The following is a 24,633-nucleotide window of genomic DNA, read 5'->3' as shown; positions in this document are numbered from 1 at the left end:
AAAAGTAATGGGACATCCAAATTTCACCAGCAAAATCCCAGAGAAGATTTAGCTGGGAAATTATCTTAAAGGTCAATACAAAAGTGGCCCCTGAAGGGACAAGGCACCTTTAACAACCATTCCAAGTATGAAAAAAATGGGCTTCAAGAAGATCAAGGAATAAAATAACTGAAAGAGAAAATAGGCTTTTGACTGGTCAGGTTTGTGGTGACAGAGGAGCAACAAAATGCCAGCTGGTTTTAGTAACAGATGGCTGCATGCACTGATCTGTCCTGCATGCCCATTCTAAACTTCCTTTCAGTGGAAATACAAAGCTTGCACAAGGCTAAATGCATCCTTTGCGCAGGGTTTCTACACATATTGCATCACGGTTCAAATGTTCTCCATTCACAAACAGCCCTAGATGTACATTGTTTTACTCTAGTTATGCTGAATTTTAAGAAAAGAGGGTGGCTAATGGCACCTCACCTTTTTCAACCACATCTACCCCAATTCTCAAGAAATTATTTTTCTGTGATAGGCTAATAAATCCATTTTCTTACCATTATGACTGTGGTATCTCTCTCCTCCCTTTCCTTTAAATACAGCATTCACTATATTTTAATCGAAAGGTCTTTCTTTTTGCACCTTCCTTCTGGCAGCTAAGAAAGGAACCATGATACAAAGAGCTCACATGGAGTATTTTTAGTATCTGGACATTTATCATTTGAAGTTGCCACAGCTAATTACATGGCAGGCATAGGTCATCCCACTGGAAAAGCCTATTACTTGTATAGCAGAATGAACCCTTCAATCCTAGATAGCTGAGGACTCAAGTAATCATTTCCAGCAGAGAAAAACAAGAAGTCTGAAATCTCTACACTGAAGAACAGAAAAACCTACCCAAAACACTTACTTTCTGTTTAAGTATTTTTTTCCTAACTGTAATTTTTAACAAGAACTTTTCTCTGACTAACAATGAACAATTTGCTGAAAACCTCTCAAAACCAAAGCCGTTCTCTTACTTACTTTGGCCACACAATTTTCAGTCTTCATAGCAGTGCTTCCTAGACACACTGTTTCCTGGTTTAAGCACAGTCTGGCACAGCTGTTGTAGGTCTGCAGAAAGATTAAAATGGTTATGAATAGAAGAACATGATTTTCTTTCAGGCACCACATTTTTGGCACAGGAACCCACAACTCTACTACATTTCCTTTTTCCTAAGGTGTAAATGTTTCAAATTAAAATAAACTAGTTTACAGCAAAAGCCTATGTTCAGGGCATGCATGTCCTCTGAGCTATGTACAATTTTATAGTTCTGATATACAAAGAAAAAGATTTTTCTCCTCGGTTCCTTTGAAAAAGGAAAAAGTATCTGATCTCAGTTCTTCATTCTTTCACAAAATGCTGCATAACTGAAAAACTAAAGCAAGCTGATTCCTACACATTAGTTAGCACAGCGTATGTCAAATGTTAATAAACATCTCCTGACTTTATCAGGTAAAATACATGGGGACAGTGTGAAGGTTATAATCAGAAGGAAGCAAACGCAGACCACATCTCACTTGTATTTTATCTTCCCAATTTTGGAAAGTTTTTTTCATTTTTAAAGTACAATGTCTTTTTTCTTTAACACTGTCCTGCCCAGGGGGCCCTCAGTTCTGGCGGCAGACTTCAGAGTCTTTGCAGAACACTTTATTCATAGCCTCTCCCATTTCAAAGGGAAGTGTATGAACAATACTTATGAAGTGGTTTTAAAATTATATTTTGGTTGATTTGGCCATTTAAACCAATATGCCTGAAGAACTCAGGAATTTCTAATGGAGGTTCTCTCTTCCCCCTCCCTTCAACACCTTTTTAACTACTACTTGATTAAGTTCACATTTTTTAGTAGGAGGAGGAATACAGTAACACCTAAGAGCTTCAGCATGGGATTAACCCTCCAGCATGTGCCACCACTTACAGAAAAATGCTCCCATGCAAAAGTGGCAGCTCAAAAGCAAGCACAAACTTGCTTTGTTGCAAGAGTAGTAAGTGGACCACAGAGATGATATTGCTACCTCAAATAGTTGTGTGGGGAAAACCCAAGAAACATGCTGAAAAAAATGAAATTAAACTTGTTACAAAGACATTTCCAAGAGCACTAAGTAAAACATACTAACACTCATTCTATTTTTAAGATTGCCTTAAGGGGAAGACGCACAAAGACTTGTAGTGAACTGCCTGTCAGTTCTCTCCCTGTCAAGATCTTTCTTTCAGGGCTCGCTACAGATTTCTATTTGTTTGATTTAAAACTAATTCAACACCAAATCTGCTACAGGTTACAAAACCTGTGGACAACACTGCCATGTTAAGGGCTCCTAAACCTCTCTCTCTCCTCCAAAGCTACATCACCAGAGCCAGATTCCCTCAGCACCAAGCACGAACAAACGACCTCATCCTTTTGGCCCTCTGCAAGAGGCCTGACTCTGTGGAAGACGCAGACAGCAGCAACAGAAAAAACGGCAGAAGAACACATGGCGAAAGATCTCAAAGGCAAGAATGCAAAGAGATTAAAAGAGGGCTATGCTGAGCGATAGGAGATATGGCCACAAGGCCAGTGTTCCCAGCAGTGCTCAATCTAGGGGGATGGTAAGCACCAACTGATGGGAACTGAGTGTTCACAATCAAGTTTATAACATTCACCTAAGTTCTTATGATCCTCATGAAACACTCCTTACTGCCCACCATGGGAAATCTGTGTACTAGCTCTGGTGGATCTGTACTGGTCCAGCACGGTACAGACACTCTTGGGGAAACTCAGGAAATCACAGTTCTTTCCACCTTACCTATTTACAGAGCCCCTTTAAAGTTCACCATGAAATAGAAACAAAAAGGACCTCAGAAGCCCTGTCTTCTCCATTCCTTTAGAAGTTCATATTTTACTTGTCAGTGAGCTCTCTAACCAGTGACAGAGAGGAATGCAGAATATCCTGGCTCATGAGATCTCTTTACATGTCACAACATTGATATCTGCTGTGACTAGCAGCAAGTGAGCAATTTCTGTCTCTGGATCCAGAAAGAGAAACTGAAAAATTCAAACACATGAATTCTTTCAAGGCGCCGTGCAGATGAACAGAGTGCATCTTTCAGCAGGGGAGGTTCAGATTCAAACTGGATTAGGCTACAAGCAAACAGAAGTCTGATGGATTCAACTTACCCTCTTACAAATGTTTGCCAACATCATAAAACCATTGCTCTGGTATGTACAGAACTTTCTCCTCAGAAAAAAGACCAGAAAGGCATAAACTATTATAAACTGGGGCTTAGATGTAGCAGCCCAACTGATAAATAAAAAGCTGACACCATCTGCTTTGCATTGACGTTCAGACAATACCATGCAAACTTCATTTTACAGGCATGGTGCTAGTTAAATTCAACGAGATTGTGAAGGGGAAAAACCATGAAGAGTTGATAAGATTCTTTGTTCAGTATTTATATTTGTGTAATTTAACCCATTTACCATCAGTCTGTGATTTTTTTCATTTGCAGTTTAACCCCTAAATTTCCAGTCACAGTATTTATGCACAACTTATCTGCTACATACTGTAAATTTTATGAGGAGCCCTGACTTGAATAAAGTTACCACTAACTCCACTTTGCAGATCAAAAGCTCAGCCACAAAAGCATTTACTGAAAGCAACAAGGAAGCCTGTAGCTCCGTGAACTGAACCATGAACTCAGATCTTGTCAGTCTTTTTCCTCTCAAGACAGGTATGCACAAACCTTGGTAGCAGGCCAGCTTTTTAAAAGCTGGGCTTACGACAGGCTTTCTCTCACACTTACAAATGGGAAAGAGTAGACAATCCAAATACACATCATGAAATACTAAAATGCTAAATTTAAAGATGCTAGCACTTTCTGAGAATGAAGGAAGCTCACTATGCACTATTCAAAAGTTATGTGCATGTCAGAATGCAGACACAAATAATTATTCCAGCGTATTGCTTAATTTTTATTACTTTCATCCACACATTACATCTCAGTGAGAAACAACTGAACTTCCAGCATAACTTCTTCATTAAATTCCACACCACCAGGACTAGTGATATTTGATGGAACTAGTATTGCATAAATTTAAAGCAGATAAAATGAAACATTTCTTCACACAGGAGGCTTGCTGCTCCAGGACATCGTGCAGAGAAACATCATCAGCAAGTGGAAAAAGGGACTAAACAAACTCATGGACAGCAGGACCACAGAGTACTCGGCACAGATATCAGTCATCCCAAGTGCAACAGTGGTAGATGCTGCAGGAGCAGGAGGGCAGTGGAATACCAAAAGAGACCAGACTTGTTTGCTCTCCTTCAACAGCACCTTCCACTGACAGTGCTGGAGTTGGCAGTGGATGAGTCTGACTGACCCGGGCATTCCCATGCTATCAATATCCCTCTGCCCCTTGACAACATGCCAATGATACTTGAATTCCTCCTTACCAACCTTTTCAGCCACAGAAGGAGAGAAGAATGTGCTTTTCCTATGAGAACCAACTTTTACACAGTAATTTTATTACATAAGGATCTATGCACGGGCCAAATAATCATTAAGTCCTCCAGCAGCTCTTAGCTTCTCAACAGAAGTTATGGGGAAAAAGAGAACATTAAAGGGAGTATATATCATGGATTCAACACATAAGGATGCAGATTTGAGAATAAAACATAAAGTGATCTTCAGTTCAACATAAATTACTATCTCTGCAAAGTTACAAAGTTCTTCTATTGGTATTTTCACATTCTCACAGAAGAATGCATTATTAGCCTTGTGGGATGAATAAAGAGGGTAAAGAAGATTCACACACATGTTCTACAATACGTTTTAAAGGGTTGAAAGCAAAATGCGGAACAAAACCTACTTCTCTCTTGAAGTCCAGGGGAAAAAGAGGTAATGTCACTCTATTTAATAGGTCTCAATGGAAATGTATTGACAGTGTTACGAAGAAACTGCATCTGGCTCATGAAGCCAAGTCATAACAAGCTGGTCGAATATACTGTGAAGGCAGTACTGTATGATAGTCTCCTAATGTTTCTCTGTAGGCAGCAGTTACTGGCTACTGGAAGACACAAAATTAGAGCTGGACGTGGAGATTTGGTCTGATATTGTCATACTTGTGTTTACACACTAATAGTTAGCAGTGAATAGACCTAGTGAACAGACTAGTGAATTCTGATAGCAGAATTCATGTCATATCATCAAGTAATAATGCAGAGCCCTTCACGTTAGGTGAAACATTTGATGGTGTCTCATGCTACACTGCAACATCAGAGTACCTCCTTTCATTTGTTCCAATGCCCATGGGAACATTGACCAACCTGGAAGAAAAGCAGGAAAATCAAAGCCAGAACTAAGCCTCAGAAAAGTAAATTTCTGCAGCTCACCTTTAAAGCTTGATCTTTTTACATATCTCATCTAATCCGCACCAAAACTGTTCAAGTTTTTCCTCACCTTTCATCAAAATAAGAGGTTTCTTCATCAAGGAAAAGTAGTCTGAAATGGTAGCCTGGTTCAACACCACAGGCAGATAGCTTTGCGTTGGAGTGCTTTAATATGTTTTTATATTGCATATAAAGCATGCAAACATAAACCAGTTTGTTGAAAACTACCCTCTTTGTGGAAGCTGGCTGTAATTCTGAACAAGTTTTCAATTTTCACACTGCTGCTAGGGTAAAACATTTTAAAGAGTTTAATTTTTACAGTGGCTTCAATGACACGAGATTATCTAACAAAGTAATGGTTAATCAATAGAGGGTTTAGTTGTCAGGTGAAACATATAACACACTAAAAGGGATTGATTGCAAGACTCCTCCTTATTTACTGGGAGGTATATATTTAAAATGACACAAACTTGTTACCAAGCTGCATTCCTTTAACCTTGCAAAAGCCGTTTGAGAACAGTGTTAAGCAGCCCTATAGCCAAACAAGCTCTAATGAAAAAAAAAGAAACCTACAAATATATGGGAGCACCAAATCATGTCAGAAGCAGGGGAACCACAAAGCTGTATTCACTCTCAGCCAAAGGCTTAAAATGCCACAGAGGCGCTAGACTATGGTTCACTAAAGATAGAGCTCTATCTGATCTCATTCTGTAAGTGTCTTTGGTTACATTTTTCTTTTTAAAGAAAGTATGATCCTGCTCTTTGACACAAACACATAAACATTTCCACTCTTGTCTGCGCAGCCCTGGATGAACAGTGAGTGCCAACCAGAAGACTCGAACCCCAGGCAGAACTCTGTGTGTGTGCAGCTTTTCTGCCAACTGAAATCCATTTCTTTGGCCATTCATTCTGAGAATCCCCAGTCCCTGAACAAAGCTCCACTTTTTAATAGAAGCTGCAACCCAGGAGTTCAATAAGATTCCCCCCCCAATAGTTAGTAATTACATGATTTATCAGAGAAAGATAACACTAATAAAAACACAGCAAAAAGACAAAACCCATACCCTCCCTTCAAGTCATTTTCAGGGAAAAGATTATTAAACTGTTCTTTTTGAACAAGGGCTTTTGTAGCTAAGCACAAATTGCCAAACGGTTAGAAAAAAAGTTATTAGACTCAGAAGAATTCAGCAGAAGAGGGAAGTTATATAAACAAATCACTCCAGCAGATTTGGAAAGATCGCTTTCATCTTACTTAGAGTCTTAAGAGACTTGCATTAATTACCCTTTAAAGGTCTTTCACATGGACTATTTAAAATAAATGCAATTTATTTATTTATTTCAAATGAGGTGCTTCTTCTGAAAGAATTAAGTAATCTCAACAAATTTAAAAACGTTTTTATAAACAGGTAATTAAAAAGAAGAGTAGAATTAAGTCAAGCTGTAAGACATTACCCAGGATTCACCTTGACTATTTTCCTAAGATGAAATTTTTTTTTATCCCTAGCCCAGCCTTGGGAAGGATAGTCTCCACAGAAAGTCGTAAGGCAAAATAAAGACCAGCCAAACAAAAAACTAAATCATTTACAGGATTTTCCCTAAAGCACAGTTTGTCATATTGCAATTACACCTTGCCGACTGAGAAAGCCAGAGTCCTTAATATTGCCACTAGAGGGAAGACGTGTCTCAACACATGGCAATGGTAGTTGGGGAGTGGGTTTTCTTGAGCAATTACCATAACAAAGCTCCCTTGGCTATGTGTACCTTCTAATTACCCAGTACAATTAAAATGACTTACCTAAAACAAACAGGGAGGAAAAAAGGCCCCTAAAACGAAAAACCTAAGACAATACAAACAAAAAGCCTTACTCCAGTCTGCTTGTTATCTGAAATTACATTAAAGCTGAAGATCTTTTTTTCCTCATCCATCAATGCACAAGGGGGGAAACACAAAAAGGAGTATGTCACAATGCCCAACACCACGGGGTTGTTCAGCGATGTAAAAGCATTAAAACAAACAAAAACAAAGAGCAAGGAGAACCAGATCTCTTGTTAAAGAAAAGAAGGGAAAAAAAAGAAAAAGGAAATGTCGTGGTATTTAGCCATCTGGTAGCTGCTTGAAAACAAATTGTCCTCAAAAGAGCAGAAATACAGTATGTCTTCTCCCAGTTCACTGGCTTATGAATCAGACTTATTTTTCTACTTTTTTTCTTTTTTTTTTTTTTTTAAATATAGGCATGGTAATGTTAGACTTCTGTGCTCCTGCTTTCACTTCCCTCTTGTCCCACTGTGCAGACACAACCATGGTCATCCCAATCAGATCCGGTTACCCAACTCGGATGCATTATTTGCAGTCTTTCAGGATATATCTTGCTGGGCCCATTGTTCAAAATCCCTCAGGATTTTTTCTTTTTCCTGACAGCTACTTGCTGATTTTTAAACCTTTAAATCTTTCATTTTATAAGGCACATCATTAAGGGAAGATGGCAGCCAAGTGATTTTTCTTTCCATTGACAATTTGTGACATTTTTCCAGCAGCGTGCAAGGTGTTGAAAACCTGGCAGCTGTTACCTCCTGGGATGAAGATCCTTTTTTATCCTCCCTTGACAGTTTAACTCAATGGGTCAGCACCTTTAAAGACTGCAAAGTACCACTGAAGTGGATGGAGGCTTGAATTACTGCTCCCTCCCTAATCAATGTAAACCCTCACTGCAGGTGAAACTCTTCATCTATAGAGGTGCATGGGGGAGGAAAATGTAATGCCCTGAGCCAGATGGTTTTCATCTTGTTTTTTAAAGAAGAAAGGAACACGCTAACAAGGGGACAGCTACTTTTGTTAGCTTCTTGGCCTCTCTCATGGCTTTCGATCCCCAGGGTTCCAGCCACACAAGAGAAAGAATACAGAAAAACATAAACACTTAAAGAAATATAACTAGGGGGCTGGCAACACGCTGCTTTCAAAGAGCTGAGAGCCCTGTTCAGCACTTTATTTATCACTGCCCACGTTCTTCGGATGGTAAGTGGACATGGACACAAAGGGCAGAGGGGAGCAGACAACACTTGCAATTTACTCAATTACAGAGGAATGCAGCAATGCAGCGGGGTGACAGATTCCTATTAGCACTAATGCTGAAAGAGCCCAGTGGCCTTTCCACCACAAGGCAGCATTCCCATTGTAACTTAGACTCTGGCACATCCTGCTTTGGCCAGCTTTTTAACATGCATTAAGTGTCACAAAGGGCTGAAAATTATTTTTTGGTTGTTGTTTTGAGAATAAAGAGAAAAAAAGGTCAAAAGAAAAAGAACCTTGCAAGTAGGACTAAGGGTGTATTTCTACCAATTTCAGGGGGCTTTTCAACCAGCAACTCCTCACTAGCAAGTGTTACTCACGTAAAAGGTGAGATCACCAGAATAGCTTTGTAGACCAGGTCTGCCCTGCCTTGGCCAACTCTCCAATAGAAGGTAAATTTGAACTGCAGCATCTTCCCCTCAGGGAAGGAGGGACCCTCTCTCCCTCCACACCATGCAGCCTTCCTCACCTGTCAAAAAGAGGGCCTCAACTCTGCACGTCAGAAATACTTTTGCAGAGGAGAGGTATGCCTTGTCAGGAGCCCTAAGCAGTCAGATGAGGCTGCCAGCTCAAAGTAAAAGGTTGACAATTGCTACTTTCTGTTTTTCCTTTGCTCCACCTTCTTCATCCACTCTGCTTCTCACAGTTTTCTTGAGTATTGGCTTTAAACTCTTAAAATCAGACTGTGCCCATTTGAACTCTGAAATAGTGCCTACAGCATGTTTTAGGTACTACATGTAATTTTAGAAAATTATCTCAAATCTGTATGAGTGAATTGAGGTAATATTTCGTGCCAAAACAGTAAGAGGGAAAATTCTTGAAAACGCTAAGGGGCTTGTCTGAATGGGGTAACAGACAGGGATTTTTTCCCCCAGACTTCCATCTGGAAGCTTGCAGAAAGATAGAAGAGTCCAATGTGAGGTTTGCAGGAGGTACAGTGCAGCAGCCTTGCTGCTGCCAGCTTTTCCCCACAAGGCACCTTTGCCCACATATGAACCACAGCAGCAAAAGGCACTTCATTATCACTGCAATGAAGAGAAGGGAGGGAGGGTTTTAAACAACCTGCATTGTGCCCGTCTTCTTTAAAAACCAGTGGGGTAATCAAGTTCAGGGCAGCCCCGGACAGCTGCCCTGTGACCTATTCATGTTGACCCCCACTATTCATCACTTTCCTTAGGACTGTGAGGGCAAGCTCCCAGGGAGTGACCACCACAATAGACACATACGAGGCAACAATAATACGGTGCCTGAAAAAAAAAACCAACAAAAAAAAAACCAGATGGCACTGCAATAAATTTACAAATCTGCATTCATGGCTCTGTTAAAAACACCCAGAAGCTAAAAGGCTGGAGGGGCCCCCAGAGAGCTTCCCCTTCTCAGTTTCTAAAGCCCGTCTCTCTACCCAAGACTATTGAGCTCGTGTTCTTCATAAATGAAGGATGGAGACATAGCCCTTAAAATAACAAATGTCTGACCTAATCAATCTAGTGTTTGGGTCTAACGCTAAATGATAGGCACTGAAAACTAATTATGTTTTCTGGCAAGGAAGTTGAATTAAAATGGAAACACACAGGTTAAAAAGGCACTGAAGCATTTGCGAGTCCCTTTGAAAGGGCGGCACACACACACACACACACGCGTGCTCACACGCAGGGCTTGAAACAGGAACCTGATTCAATAACTCATGCATTTATTTTTAAAATGAATCAGATTAGTCCCATGTGTGACCTGCCGGTCCATCTGTATGAGCTGGACTTAATGGGCACTCTTCTCACGCTTACTTCAGTTTGAAGTATGAGAGAGATAAATTTAGTTTAATTTTCAACAGATCAAGCTATCCATTTTCCAAATGGACCATCTGGATCAGCCTATTAAAATTAATTTATAACTTTGCAGTGTGAAAATTCGTTTGTTAGCTTAAATAAAGTTGCCAAAAACTTTTGCCACTTGTCATTGTTTTTTTCTAGTCTGTTTTCATACTATGATTTTCAGTTTACCCCTTCAAAATTTAAATTTGTCAGATCAATAACTCAGCAAGAACTGAACATTTGCATCCATATTCCAAAGTCTGTTGTAACTTAGATCTTTTCACTGTTCCAGCTAACAGTGTCAAGTTCATTGCCCTTTTCTGTTTCTCAGTGCTAATATCCATGTCTCTTCTGCCTTGCTGCCCCCTCATGCATCCAGCAGTGGCTGTGCCTTACACTTTCAACAATCCAAGGACACACTCCACTTGTTGAGACTTCTGAAGACATCTTCTCTAAAAAACATTTTGATCAACAGCAAAATTATATTTCTCATAGTAAGAGTTCCATAGCACTGAGCAATGGGTTTCTTCAGCCCCTGCATACAACTTCAGATGCTTAAGTAACCACTACACCTTCCTTATTATCTCCACTTTCTGATATGTCTGTTCCACAAACCCACTGGAGAAAACATTTATGGCTAAGGCTGCATAACACCACTGCAGACAAGGTAAGAAAAGGAAATGCACCTTTACTTAAACTTGTTATCAGCAGAACATGTCAAGATATCATACTTCCCCTGAAGTCTGATGCATCTCATTCATTTTCTAAGACTAATCAAAAAGTACTAAATATGTGGATACTTTCTCTGGAAAGACCATTTAAGTAAACAGACTTCTCTTCTACCGACATACATTCAATTCCTTTGTGCATGTAGGTCCATGTTCCCCAATAATGAAATACTAAGGGAGTCTTAAAGGAGGAACAGAAAAGATGAAACTACACTCAATATTTACCAAGTGAGCATCTTTCCGCTAAGGTGGAAAGCATGTTTTTTGTATTACTGCTTTGACAGCATTTGCAGGTCAGATCTTTTTGGTTCTACAAAGTATAGATAGATTTAAAGCAGGGTAGTCACTCTGCATACCTTCCTGCAGGAATCACTCATTGATTATGAGAGTTTGGGCACACGGCTTCATATGTGTCTGATTTCTGAAGCAAGAGTTAGAAAGCTCCCCACTGCTTCTGTCCATTGCTAATAGAGAAGAGGAGCAATCTGAGTTTTCAAAATGCTCAGACAGCTTTATTTATGCTTTGTAAAGAACCAAAAATTTCTTCTCCAACAGGCACAAAATTGTAGACAACCACCTCCTATAATATAGACAAGAGGGCACTTGCTTTAAGACTAAGACTACAATCTTGAACTTATCTACAAAGACTGTTATCAACACAAAAGGTCCCAGATAGCAATCAGAAGACCCAAGGATTTTGTCCTGCATCTGTTATTGTAAAGACTGGAAACAAAGATGGAGACTGATACAACATCTCAATATTGTGAAACACAGCTAACCATCTTCAACATAAAACATGTCCACATAAATTAGTTCCAATATGAAATACTGGGACACTACAAGTAGTTTTCAGGTGTATTCCTGATATCTAGTCACCTTGGTTACGATGAATTGTGCTCCTGTGGGCAAAGACAACTTTCCCTGGACACCAAGGAAACTTCTGCAGATTGCAAAATAATGGAAGGGAAATCCAACCCAAGAAACTGTACCTTTCTCATCTGTATAATACAGCTTGTGAATATCTGTCTCCTCAATCAATAATCGTGAGGAAGGACTCAGGGCAATGAGAAGACATACAAAACAAATAACTCAGGTTTCTTTTGAATTAACACCTCTTACTATGAATCTTTTCCTGCTGAAACTGAGGATTTGCCATCAATAATATAACCCAAAGATGAAAAAAACCCTGATTTTCTCTTATGCTGGGGACCTTGTTGGTTGTCCTGGGGATACACAGTAAGGACCAAGTAGCTCTCCCCTCTTCCTCCATCTGTCATTTGTTGTTGAATTCCATAAACATTTTAAGTTTGATTCTGCAAGGTAATCTTTCTCAGCTATATATGGGACCTCAGTTATTATGCCAGCATTTTGCCTCTTGTCTGAAAGACTTACATGGACTACATCTGTTAGATGGGCCTGTCGTAGCCACATGTAGTCCATGGCACCTACTCCCACAAAATCAAACACTCCTAACACAATACACTATTAAAAAACAAAACAAAACAAAACAAACCCATCCAAACCCAACAACTCTGAGCATGAGCACACTATATCAAAAGGATACTTCTTCCTTTTACTGTGGTTCTGACCCACAACTTCTCTTTGAAATAGCAGATGTGGGGCAGTACAGTACCACCCTACTCCTCTGCCTGAGATGCAGAAGGAAATGTGACAATTCCTCAGCTGGTGGAATGTGTGGCCTGGGGCATTCACTTAAGTCACATTCACCAGTGATTTTATTTTGATACATCAGGCAGGAACCTCAGGCAGCTAAGGCATGGACATGATTTTGTTTCTGCTGCCTGAAGTTTGCAGTGGGAAGAAAGAGCAAGGTGAAAATGGATCAGAAATCACTAAATCCAACTTAAATTCCCTGGAAAGCATATACCAGACTCCCTTTGTTGGCCATGGGGATTAAAAAAAGGGTTTATTTTGAATTGGTAAGAAATTTTCTTTACCATATATAACATGTAAAGACATGTTTTATCAGACCATCCTTTCTCCTTTTTACCTGTTAGTCATTTATATGAAAGTAAAAGAAACAAGAATAGGTCATTTTTCAGGTTATTAACCTGGATATCACCTCCAAGAAAATTTACCTTCAAGGGCAATAAAAAGCTTAATTGTTGTAGAACATTTTGAGGCTTTTAATCTGAGGCAAGGCAAAATACACTATAAACAAGACAGGAATGATTACAGAAGAAAAGGCTGAAGAGGTCTTGATGAACACCAAATAGAGAGTCACAGCTGACTGAACTACACTGTAGTATATATTTCTTTGTAAAAAGTCATCAAACTCCCCTGAAAGCTAAATCTCTGCGTCTGATTTTGCTGGGTACAACGTGACTTGTTTAGACTTCGAAGAAGAAAAAAAAGGATTTCCATGAGCACAAGCCAGACTTCAGCTTCCAGGAGCATTTAAGGATTCAAATACCTAGAAAGTTTTATCGCATTTTTAAAGAGACTGATCACATACCTGTCTAAGTGAATTCTTCTCAGGAATGATCTTCCTAGGGGGCTCATCATTATTACAGTCTTCTCTCTCAGAGGAATTCTGTGAAAGAAAGTAAGCTTTAATTCAGTTCTTATCCCTAATATTACTCTGCGAGGAGAAAAGAAACAAAATATTTTTACTACACATGCTGTAGTATTTTACACATTCGCATACCGGAGGCTAACTTGTACTTTTATGCCAAACAGCTTGTTATGGCAGAGAAAGAATTTCTCCTCCTCAATACAGAAACACACCACTGTGCAGGTATCCGTTGAAGAAGCCTGTGCTTTAGGGATTTACTCTTAAACTTCTAATAACAGCTACTTTGAAAAGCTGAAACGACAGCTGAATCAGCATGGCAACACCAGCGCTCCTCAACACCCCAGAATAATGACTTAAAACAGTAGAACCTGTTGAAAGTAAAAGGTTGTTAGTGGGTGCAGTTGTTGTTCTCTGCCCCCCTATGTTTTTAATCTGTCCAACCATTATTAATTGCAGTGAGTCTGCCTGGCTGCCAAAAATCATAGAGAAATCATGATAGAGCTAAATTATTGTAAAAGAGGTTGTCTTTTGGATCCTTCCAAAAAAACCCCAAATATTGTGTAGGTAGTGTATGATAATACAGCTATGGTTTTCACTCCTGCCCTCTGACTCTACATACATTTACAACTTCTAGAAATACTGATGCTCCAAAATGTAAGCTGCCACCTCCAAAAAAAGAACATCAGTAAGACAGGAGACAGTGGACAAGAAATACAAGGGTTTTTCCAGTATGAGTAAGAAACATAGCCAGGAAACTTATGCCCTGCTAACATCATGATTAAAACCAATTATCACCTGGTTTAGAGTAAAGACAAGCTATAGTTATCTTAGGATGTGCACAGTCAGTTGCAAAGGTTTGGTTAGAAACTGCTGGATAGGTGGGGAGAATCCTGACCTCACTGCCAAAGTCAGCTACTCTGGAAGACAACATTCCTTTGCACAGGTTCAGCCACTGCATTGACAGAGTAATGACAGCCAGCTTTGGGGGAATCCCACACACACATCTAAAATCAGTTTGATCACCACAGTATTCATAGCCTCAGGCCACATTCCCATGCATTCAGCAGTGAGCAACTAAGCAGGTTTTAAAGAGATACAGAAAAACGGCCTAGGGAGAGCTCTGCCAGGAAAAGGGTGGTTTTCCAGTTACTTGCAGACAAGCTCAGGAGTGTGCTTATTATGGCAGAAGTTTGCATTCTGTACCTGTCCCCCAAATGACCTGTCCTTCGCTGAGCACAGCTCTGCCTGGCTTCTCACAGAGACAGCTTCCAGCCCAGCACCTCAGGAGACAGAAGTGGCATCTGTTGGCAAAGGAGGAGCTGGGCCCTGCGAACAGCCAGCGTGGCAGTGCAGGGCCAGCAGCGAGCACACAGGCTGCGGGAAGCCATCAGCAGAGCAGAGCACCGCGTGCCCACTGCAGTGCTGCGTGATCAGGCACCGTCTGGGCAGCACAGGCCACTGGTCTGGGGAAGGGGAAGGAAAGGTGCAGCCAGGAGACAGGGCAGGAGTAGAAGCTGTTTGCTGAGAAATGGCAGATAAGGGGTAGGGGGAGAGGAACACAACAATAAAACCCCACTTGGGATGTCATAAACTGGTCAGGAGTAAATCAAGGTTTGCAGACCTACTAGTGATTTTGAATTTTTTTTTTTTTTTAAAACAAGATATAGAACTCACAAGGCACTATGTCATGTGGGATGCTGTAACCAGGGTTTTATAATGGAAATCAATCCTAAACAGGCCTGATAAATTGCTGTAAGAGGTCAGCTTTTAAAAGTTTTCGTATGAGATCTCAGTCAGGACCAAGCTATTACATTAAATCTAGCTTAGAAAGGACTGTGATCATAAAACCATAGAAGTTAGAATCACATACATAAAAAAAGGAAGGTCAGACATTAAAGCTGTTCTTTTCTGCTCATGAAATTCAGTTTCGTAAGTGGTTAATTGAAGTTAGTATTTTAACTTTTGTGCTTTGGAAAAAAAAGACCAAGAGTGGAAAACATGAGAACCTGAGGTGAGTTACTATACATTTCCAGGAAATGTATTTTGTTGTGTTGGGGAGCTGAAGGGGTTGTTTACTACGTCTGGATGCGTTTTCAACACTCACCCGCTTCCCTACAAATACTGCCAGAACAATTTCCGCTTCCAAATAATCTCTCTACGACAGTGAAATCTTGCCTTTCAAAACCACTAAGGATCCTCCCTCAGAAAACATGAAAAAGCAGGAACTGCTGGTGAACTGTCAGCCCTTATTTTGAAATTCCTAGTTACTGCAAAGCATCAAGTTACCTACTTTTTCTTTAAGCTGAGCATCTAATTTTAAGAGCAAGCAGAGGACCATTTTGCATTCATTATCTTTATAGGTGGCAAGGCTAAGAGGTTGGCTGAACAAAGACCAGACAAAGACTGCCAAGTGCATATGGTGGTTCACAGCTTGGCGTCTCACCATTCTACAGCACCAACACAGCAGCTCCGATAGCAGCCTATTAAAGAGGAGCGCTGCTCATGCACTTTTGTCGGCAAGTAAGTTACGCTTGGTGAAGACAGAATGACTGGAAAGCATTACACTTAAGAAAAAGCACAGATGTTTATAACTCCCGCTCATTTCTCAGGAATAGGAAACCTATCAATCCAGGTGCAGGTACAGGACCCCGCATATTTCAGGACTAACTGTAGCTGCATGGAAGTGAATTTCACTTGACAGGGAAACACTTAGCCATGGCCATGGGAAGAGCATAACGTAATCGACTGAAACGGTACATCTATATATTTCTCCTTGCTGAACAAGGTGGGAGGAGGGATAAACATGTGCGAGGTCAGAATAAGGTTTGCTTCAGCAGGACTTCAGCGATGCTCCCGGCCACAGGAGAGGCAGACAAAGGGAGGAACCGCTCTGAGCACCCTCTCGTGGTTACTGAAACGCATGTCCCGGGCACAGACCTGGAAAGAAGCATTTGGTATCCAGACGGTAAGTTGGGTGTACTCACTGGGAATATTAAAGATCTGCGGCGACTGTACTTGATACGTGGTAGATGAGTGACGGAATTTCTTAGGATGAAAGAAGTGAAGAAAACCAGTGCATATGGAAAGCTGAAAAGCCATTCAAACTCCCTTCCATCAGGGAAGATTTTTAAATCCTGCAGGCAAGCCTTCCTCCATAGACTAAAGCCAGGCTGGCCAAAAGTGTACTTACACGCAGGGGTCTCTCCTTTTGAACAAATACAGGCAAGATAAGATGCTGAAGTCTCCAAAGCATCCCCTCTTTCCACAGACAGGTAAAATAATTTTTTTTATTTGCCCAAGGTCACACAATGACAGTGGAAGCACTGGGAAGAGAAGCCAGGAAACTCAAGCTCATAGTTCTTGTAACCTTCAAAATTTCTTTCTAGAAGGAGATTCCTGCAAAGGGACTCTGCCTTCCATTGCTCATTTTTCCTAAAATGGCTACTGCCTGTAATGAGATCCTTTTAAATCTGATTTGCATTTAAAACTTCAGCCTGTAATTAACAGAATATAACTCCATGGCAGGTTGTCTTAAAGACCACTACAAAATTATTACTATTTAACTCTCCCCATGAAGCCTCCTCCACCACTAAACACAACATGCTACAATGCATACGAAATCCCCAGACTGAAGCATTTGATGGGAGATGACATGCAGTATTTTGTGTACACAGCCCAGCTAAACACTGCTGGGAACGAGATATAATACACAGAGAAATGCACTCCCAGGGACTACCAATTGGGCAGAGCTACCTTTAGTACCGCCTCACTCGTCATGGTGGAAATCAAACCCCTGCCAACTGGGGGAGGCTTTCTTTGATGCTGTTCTGCCCTGCACTAATTATAAAAGAGTACAGACGCAGCCTTTTTTCCAAGTGTGTGGAGGTGGGGGTGGGGGAGAAGCGTGTGCCTATGTGAAGAGCACAACTATTTTTTATGCTTTCAAATTCTTAATCCTGTTTGGAGCTGTCAGTGGGGGTTAATGGAAGCCTTGGATAGGAGAATTCCAATCTGGTTGGCAGATGGATAGGTTGGTTATAGCTGCATAACTATGTCTTGCCTGCAGGCACAATTCAGAACACTGTTAAAGCAATATAAAGTCTCTGTCAAGCTGAACCATTTGGATCAGTAGCAAGGAGAAATAATAATAAAAAAGGAGTTCATTTCTGGGCCTTGTGCATTTATGCTAGTATGCAGAAACTGATTAATTGTCATCGTGTGCTGGTCTGCTATACCTCAGATTTCTACTTCTGGAGTAGATTTTGCATGCTAATATAATCATTCTCCCTCTTGAGACATTAGCAAATAATCAAATGAAAAACAGGATCATAATTTACTGAGATTCGGGCAATTCTCTATGCAAATTTGACTTGTTATTGCTGCTGCCTCGTTAATCTGAATGCCTTTGACAAACTCCTTTGATTTATGAACTCATGACAACTCCAATGTGTATATATTTTGCTAGATTGACATTATCATTAAGAGTGGGTGGACTGAGCTCACATGAATGGCTGATTTTATTCGCTGGTGTCTGCTGCTCAACAGCTGAGCATCTCCTTCTCACAAAGCCCCTGAGCGCCAGGCTCTTCCCATCTACCCATCCATTCATCATCTCGATGTTAATTGGCCCAGGCTTTAAGCAAATTTTCAACACGATTTAAAGGCACGATGACACTGATTACTGACCCTCTGCCATACGGTGCCTATTGATTAACCTGACAGAGATGATGAGCTTGAGGGAAACTAGGTGTGTGTGGACCTCGGGGAGGGGAAAAAAAAATAATATATTGTTTATGCAGGCAAAACACTTGTCTTTATCCCAAAGGCCAGAATTTGTGCTGCACTGGCCCTTAAAACACACTATTGCTTTAAACACCTGCATCCAATACAGAAAATGCTTGCTTGCTTGCTGTGGAAAAATGATTACAAATTTGATGTCATGTGCAGTCTGTATTTTAATCGAGTTCCCTGATAAATAGACCCCCTCAAGCCAATCAAGTCTCGCTCCAGCCATTGCGTGCGTATACATCAGTTCGAACAGAAGCCTGGGCAGGGTGTGCTTTTACTGGTATCAGCAGATCCAACCTCATGTAGGAAATCTACTTGGGTATTTTAGGTCTCTAAGCAAATAATACAGTGGGAACACAGTGTGCAAACAGTTACAGTAGAGTAAATGTTTCAAGGGCAAACTGGATGCCACACGTAGCTGTCTCAGTACTTCTGGTGCCACATTAAAATAGATGCTTTAGCACACACCAGTGAAATAGTGCATTTCCCCTTTTCCAGTGCAAACTGTTGATACAACCTGACCCTCAAGCTCCTAGGTGCATTGAATGAATGCAGCATTTTATCAGAGCTTGAAAATAATAGACATCCTTTTTCATGTTCCTGGAAGTGTCCCTGTGCTGCACTTGGTCCTCCTCACCAAGGACAGAAGGGTACTGTCTCAGTCAAGAGGGAGCCACTGAATAAAGTAGGTACATCAGCATTCTGCCTGCAGACTGGTGCTACATGAAAGAAAAAGGAAGCAGAAGGCCTGTTTAACCCCCACTCAGCCCCAGGTTAAGTCTGTCAGTCAGGGCACACTGCTCTTCTCTCCCAATTCAAGCCAGCAGCTTGCCAGAAGTCAGGATGTTCCTTTTGTTTAGGAGGGGGAATTTGAGAGAAAGGGGGTGTTGCCCCAAGATGCTGCAAAGTTAGTTGTCTTCTAGTTCGCACCAATTTCTTGCAGAAAACAGGACAAAGAATCATGGGGTAAACCTATGGAGAAATTAGCTGTAATTGTCTGATGCCCATGTCAGCCAGAGTGGACTGAAAAGTGGAGGGGGGAAGAGGGAAGAGAAAAAGAGAGAGAGAGAGAGAGAGAGAGAAAGAGAGATGTGTGGAAATAAGTGCCAGTCTAAGACTAGAGGCACATAGAAGCCTTATGTTCCCTTTCCAATAACCTTTGTAAGTGATAGATGAGTCCAAGCCCATTGTTATCGTTAAGGGACTGTCAGCATCCTCATTTTATAAATGCTGTCTGTCAGTTTATAAATATCTCAGCCATTTCAAACAGTGCAAGGATGAATCCTGGCATAGCCAGTGTCAGCCTGAAGCAGTATTACTGTTAAAAAAAATAAGTGTCTAAGATCCACTAAAAACATTTAAGGATAGCATCTCCTTTTTCTCCTATCACGAGACCCAAAACATTCAAATTCATGCTTATTTGGCTAGTCACTACAATATATAAAAGCAGTCCTTAACACTGCTAATGCTCTTTGAGAAGAACAAGTATGAAAGCTGCAAGTTCGAAGGCAATTCTCTGCTGTTGGGTAGATAAAACAAAAATGACAGCTGTAACACACAGGGAGATCCACAGCAATGAAAATGCAGAGATAAGTATCAGACCCCATTCCTCCTCGGCATTTGCTGCTCTGAACATTCACCGAGATTAGATCCTTTCAGAGAACACCATAAATTGCAATGTGTAGGCACAAGGGGGTGACTTCAGCCTGGAATGAAGGCACAGACAAGTTTCCCAGCTCTTACAAGTTTAAAGTTAAATGGTACTTTTGCAAGGGGTTTAAGGCTGAGCATTACAATGACGGGAGGAGAGGGCAAAGAAACTGTAGCCTGCCTTGCACTGACTGGTAGCAAAAAAGGAAAGGGAATAAGTTAAACTGACTTTCCAGTTCAGTGTCTGCTTTGCAGACTGGCCTAAGATGTCTATCCTGTTTATGTATCTACTACCTTGTTAGCTGCACAGAATTCGGGCTTTTTTCCCCTCCAATATATTTATAAACGCCCTATGAGCAGGACTTCATCCCCACCCAGAACATTTACATGGTGCCTAAGTAAATGAAGTTCAAATTCATGCCCAAGCAGCTCAGATACCTATTATAACCTAAATTCTTAAAACTGGAGCTCTGACAGCACTGCAAATGGAAAAGTACAACACTCCAACCAGACACATACATGTTCACACAAGTCCTAATTCAGTCTGTCTCAATGTTAATGCTGCCGACAGTAACAAAAGTTTAAACAACCTTTTCTACAGTTCAAAACCAGGACAAGATTCTGGTTTTCACATCTGTAGAATGGATCCTTCGTATTTTTCTTTATTTTTCATTCAAATCAATAATTGGAAAAATATACATTTTCAAAGCACTAAGACTTGAAAATGGACCTCCATAACATCAAGAAGAGCTTCTTATGAAGTTATTTAACTTATTAATTATCGGTTGGTTATAAAGGGTAATGTAATGGTGTGGGAAGTCAGCATTATTAGAACAGTAAATTCAGTTTAATGTTAAAATACCAAAAGCCAGCACAAACATCAAAGATCTGTTGAACAGATGCATTTCAAACAGCACAAATCTAGCTGTAGTTAAAAAAAAAACAAACAGAAATACAGATGCTGGGAACAGGTCATTTAGGGGAATTTCAAAAAGCTAGCTTCACTTCATACACATTTCTCAAATGAGAGCAAGAGAGATAAAGAAAGAGAGAAAATATGGCTAATGAGAACAGCCTTTCCATGTTTTCCGGGAAGCAGCCCTGCTTAACATTTCTGTTCTGTGAATTTAAGACAGTCAGCAGTGGCAAATTTGTTTTTAATATTCAAGCTTTCAAGCCTTGCAAGCTAGTTGGCCAATGGCCCTTTCTATTCCAATGTTTGTTGGTGCCTTATTTACACACGCATTACATCCGGAGAGCCTTTGAATATAATTTCATGTGGATTAAGGGAAGAACATTTGCTTCTGCTAATCAGGACATCTGGTTATTTTTGTAACTCACAGACATCCGCATTAGGCAATTCGACTTCCCCATTCCTCATAACAAGGTTAGAGCTTAAGAAGCCTCAAGGACCTCTAGTTGAATTTTATTACTTGCATTTTCTCACAGCTGGGTCTGTTTCAGAATTTTCTTTCCTAAATAGCACAAATTGATCAGCACCTTCACAGGTATACATATGCTTTTATAGCTAGCACTTTCTGTGCATGATTTTATAGAGTACATCTTGTACTCCAAGATTTTATAGTAGTTCAAAGCTATCTACATCTTTTTAAGGAACAGAAAGCACGTATTCCAGAAAAAGCATGGATGAAAACATCCAATTAACCTTATGATACACATAATATGGGTATACTTCCAAATATTCAACTAGACCACTTATGTAAGACTGGTGTCAGGACTTGTTCTGAATCTTATTATCTCTGTGCTTTGGCTTGTCTCTTCCTAATGACTTACCCTTGCATATCTGCTCCCCACATTGAACAAAACAGTATTCTTCCATTTTTACTCTTCAGGACAGCGTTTACAATTTCTCCAATCTTTTAAATTCATGCTCAAATTTTTCTTTAAACAGTTTCAGCTGGGGTTAAATTTCTCTGCCAGATTGTGGAATTGTGCCACACATACTTCAGAAAGAAGGATTTTGTATGCAACAGAAGCCTTTTAGAGAAACAATCAAGGCTTGGCTTTCACTTCTTTGTTGTTTTCATTTTGTTACATTCCTTCCACAAAAATTCATTTTCAACACTCATCCCAGGGTGTTAAAGTACTAAAGTTTGAAATCATACACTCTCATTCTCAGTTCACAGCATTCTTCCCTCCCCTGCCCATGAACTGTAGGCTTTTATCAGTGCTTTTGTATGCTAGAATAAGACGTTGTCTTTATTTCTTTCCCCTACATGTAAGGTGGGGGAAAGCACAAATTCAGCTTTTACAGGCTTGGAATATAAGCCAACATTCAAAATAGATGTCAAAAACGTATTTCTAGTACTAACAAGAGTTAGCAAGAGCCAACGGATCCAGTGAGAGTTTTTAAAAACTTTTTATTTATTAAAATTCTCTAGATACAGTTTAACTTTCTTTGTACAATATTTATTACGTTCACCTGCATAGGAGCTGCAAGTGCTTCTAGAAACGGGTTGTAAAAGTGTCTAGTTTTGCTGTAGATTTCATGTCCTTCTTCAAGCATTATTTTCTAACTTTTTATAAGTACTTCCCTCAAAGAACCAATGTCATCTCACTGGTCTAACTATAAAACCCCTTCCCTCCTCCTCCCTGGTCATCACCTACACTTATCATTATAACTCTCTTTTTTTCAAAACCTCTCATTCTGAGCTTTCCTGTCAAGCAGACAAAAAGACCTCCACTTCTCATCACATCCCTTCCTTAGAGCCTGTGGCGCTCTCGCTCCCAAACACCTAAATCAACCAAACTGTGCTCATCTCACTGTACTGTTTATGCTTTTCTTGCTTCCTATTTTTCATTGTAGGAACAGGGAAAATGAGATACAAAACAAAGGTATGAAGCAGAAGTTGTCTGTCCAAAGTAAAAATTACAGCGTGGGGGAACCAACCCTAAATTTTGTGTCCCACATCATGTTAATTTTTAGGCACAGTTTCTCCTCAAAACAGTGAATGAAAGCAGCTCACTAGTTTAAAAAAAAGGTTACTCGTTGATCTCACTGAAGTGTTAGACTGATGTGAATTCTCATTATATTGTCCATGCCACTGTATGTGGAGGCACCCAGATTTTTATGTCTTAGACCATGTCAGCCAGATGACCCTGCAGCCCAAACTACTTGGTTTTCAATATGGAACAGGTTCAAAGTACCTATAGAGTCACCATGGAGCAGTTTGGGTGACACAGCTCCACCTTCCCAATGTGCCTCAAAGTAGTAATTAGTCCACACAGGCAGGCTTTGGTGCTTTTCCCAGCTTCCAAAGCTCCATTTATTATAGGAAGGATCATTCATCACTGGACTATGAGGTAAATTTAGTTAACTTCCAATACAGAGTGTGTTTGCTTCCATACAGTGCTATTGAAAAACCTCATTGTTGATACAAAAAAGAAAAAAAGAAAAAAGGTGGGAGTGTAAACATGTCCCAATCCTCAATCACATCAAGCAAAAAAAAATGTTATAATCTTGTAATAAAAGAATGGAAAGTTACAGATTAGGCACTACACATTACAACATTTAGCTAGCAAGCATCGCAGCCTTTTAACAGCTGCCACCCAAGAAACAAACCCCTGGGTCCTCCTGATTTGGCTAGACCAAATTTAAATGTGGTAACAAAACAGCCCCTCATGCAACATTTAAATTTAACAGCTCACTGTTAGGTTCTACTATTATAAAATAATTCTAACTCTGAAACACCATTTTCTTGAACTAGAGCAAGGAGTTACAAAATATTGTCATAAATTTCACTGTGCTGGGTAAGGAAGAAGAGTTGGACCTGCTATGGAGACCATCAAATGGGGTGGGTAGTCAAGCAATCAAAGAAAGAAAGATAAAGATGTACACAGATTCTTGCCTTCAGATACCTTGGGGCTAGCAAACATTTTGTTCCTATAGGAAATTATACAGCTCTAGATCACTGCCTATTGAGATCCAGTAGTCGCAGCTTTTTTTGCTACAGCATGAATGGCTTATTAAACTGAGAGCATATCTGTTTTAGTTAACTTCTTGGTGGAAAGGGGCCAGGAAAACAAAATGTACTTAAATGCTGAATTTTTTTTTCCAGGCTGAATGCCTTTCATCCAGTAAGACATTCAAAGCAGTGACCCAGCAAATGGATTGAAAAAGCAATCTTCCGTCTCAGTGCCACATTATCATTCCTATTCAGTATTCTCGGTGAGATATCTCAATCAGCTGGATGTGTGTGTAAGTGACAGCGCAGCCCATTGCTGGGTTAATTAAACATTTGACTTTAACACCCTCCCCGTCATTAAGCAAATAAAAACAGATAATTCAAACTGCACTTCATCCACGGGGTACACAACATACATGTCAAAATTAAGAGAGTCCAAGGCCCTCAGGGAGTTCTACTCGGGGAGGTAATCAGTTTAAATCTTATCTGGTTTATCAATTATTCTATTGATTAAAGCAGGGTGATTATACAAAACTCCCTCTTGCCACATGGGATACATGTCAGCAGAGCAGGACAACACAGGGAGGCTCAAAAACGATTTAAAGAAAATACAGACAGATGAATAACAGTCTATTAGTACATGCTAGCAACCCAGAGGTGGAAAGCCTAATACTTCTTTTTAAGCAAGTGAATAAAGCCCTTCCAAATTAGAGTGCCAATGCTGTTACTTCATCTGTTT

The 24,633-nt window shown here is 40.2% G+C and overlaps 1 protein-coding gene across 6 annotated transcripts in view; it reads right to left on the bottom strand.

Annotated features, from left to right (window-relative positions):
* Positions 1–24,633, bottom strand: part of BTRC (beta-transducin repeat containing E3 ubiquitin protein ligase) — a 121,897-nt gene that overhangs the window by 59,748 nt on the left and 37,516 nt on the right. For all 6 annotated transcript variants that reach the window (XM_027672151.1, XM_027672153.1, XM_027672156.1 and 3 more), the window contains 2 exons: positions 13,471–13,548; positions 1,009–1,098 (listed from right to left, as the gene is read on the bottom strand). In XM_027672151.1, the coding sequence (XP_027527952.1) occupies positions 1,009–1,098; positions 13,471–13,548 (168 nt within the window). The remainder of the gene's footprint in view (positions 1–1,008; positions 1,099–13,470; positions 13,549–24,633) is intronic.

The sequence above is a fragment of the Neopelma chrysocephalum genome, unplaced genomic scaffold, assembly GCF_003984885.1.
Source record: "Neopelma chrysocephalum unplaced genomic scaffold, ASM398488v2 Primary Assembly neopelma1_97390, whole genome shotgun sequence".
In the NCBI taxonomy this organism is placed as follows: Eukaryota; Metazoa; Chordata; class Aves; order Passeriformes; family Pipridae; genus Neopelma; species Neopelma chrysocephalum.
This window is presented reverse-complemented; position numbering and strand designations above follow the sequence as displayed.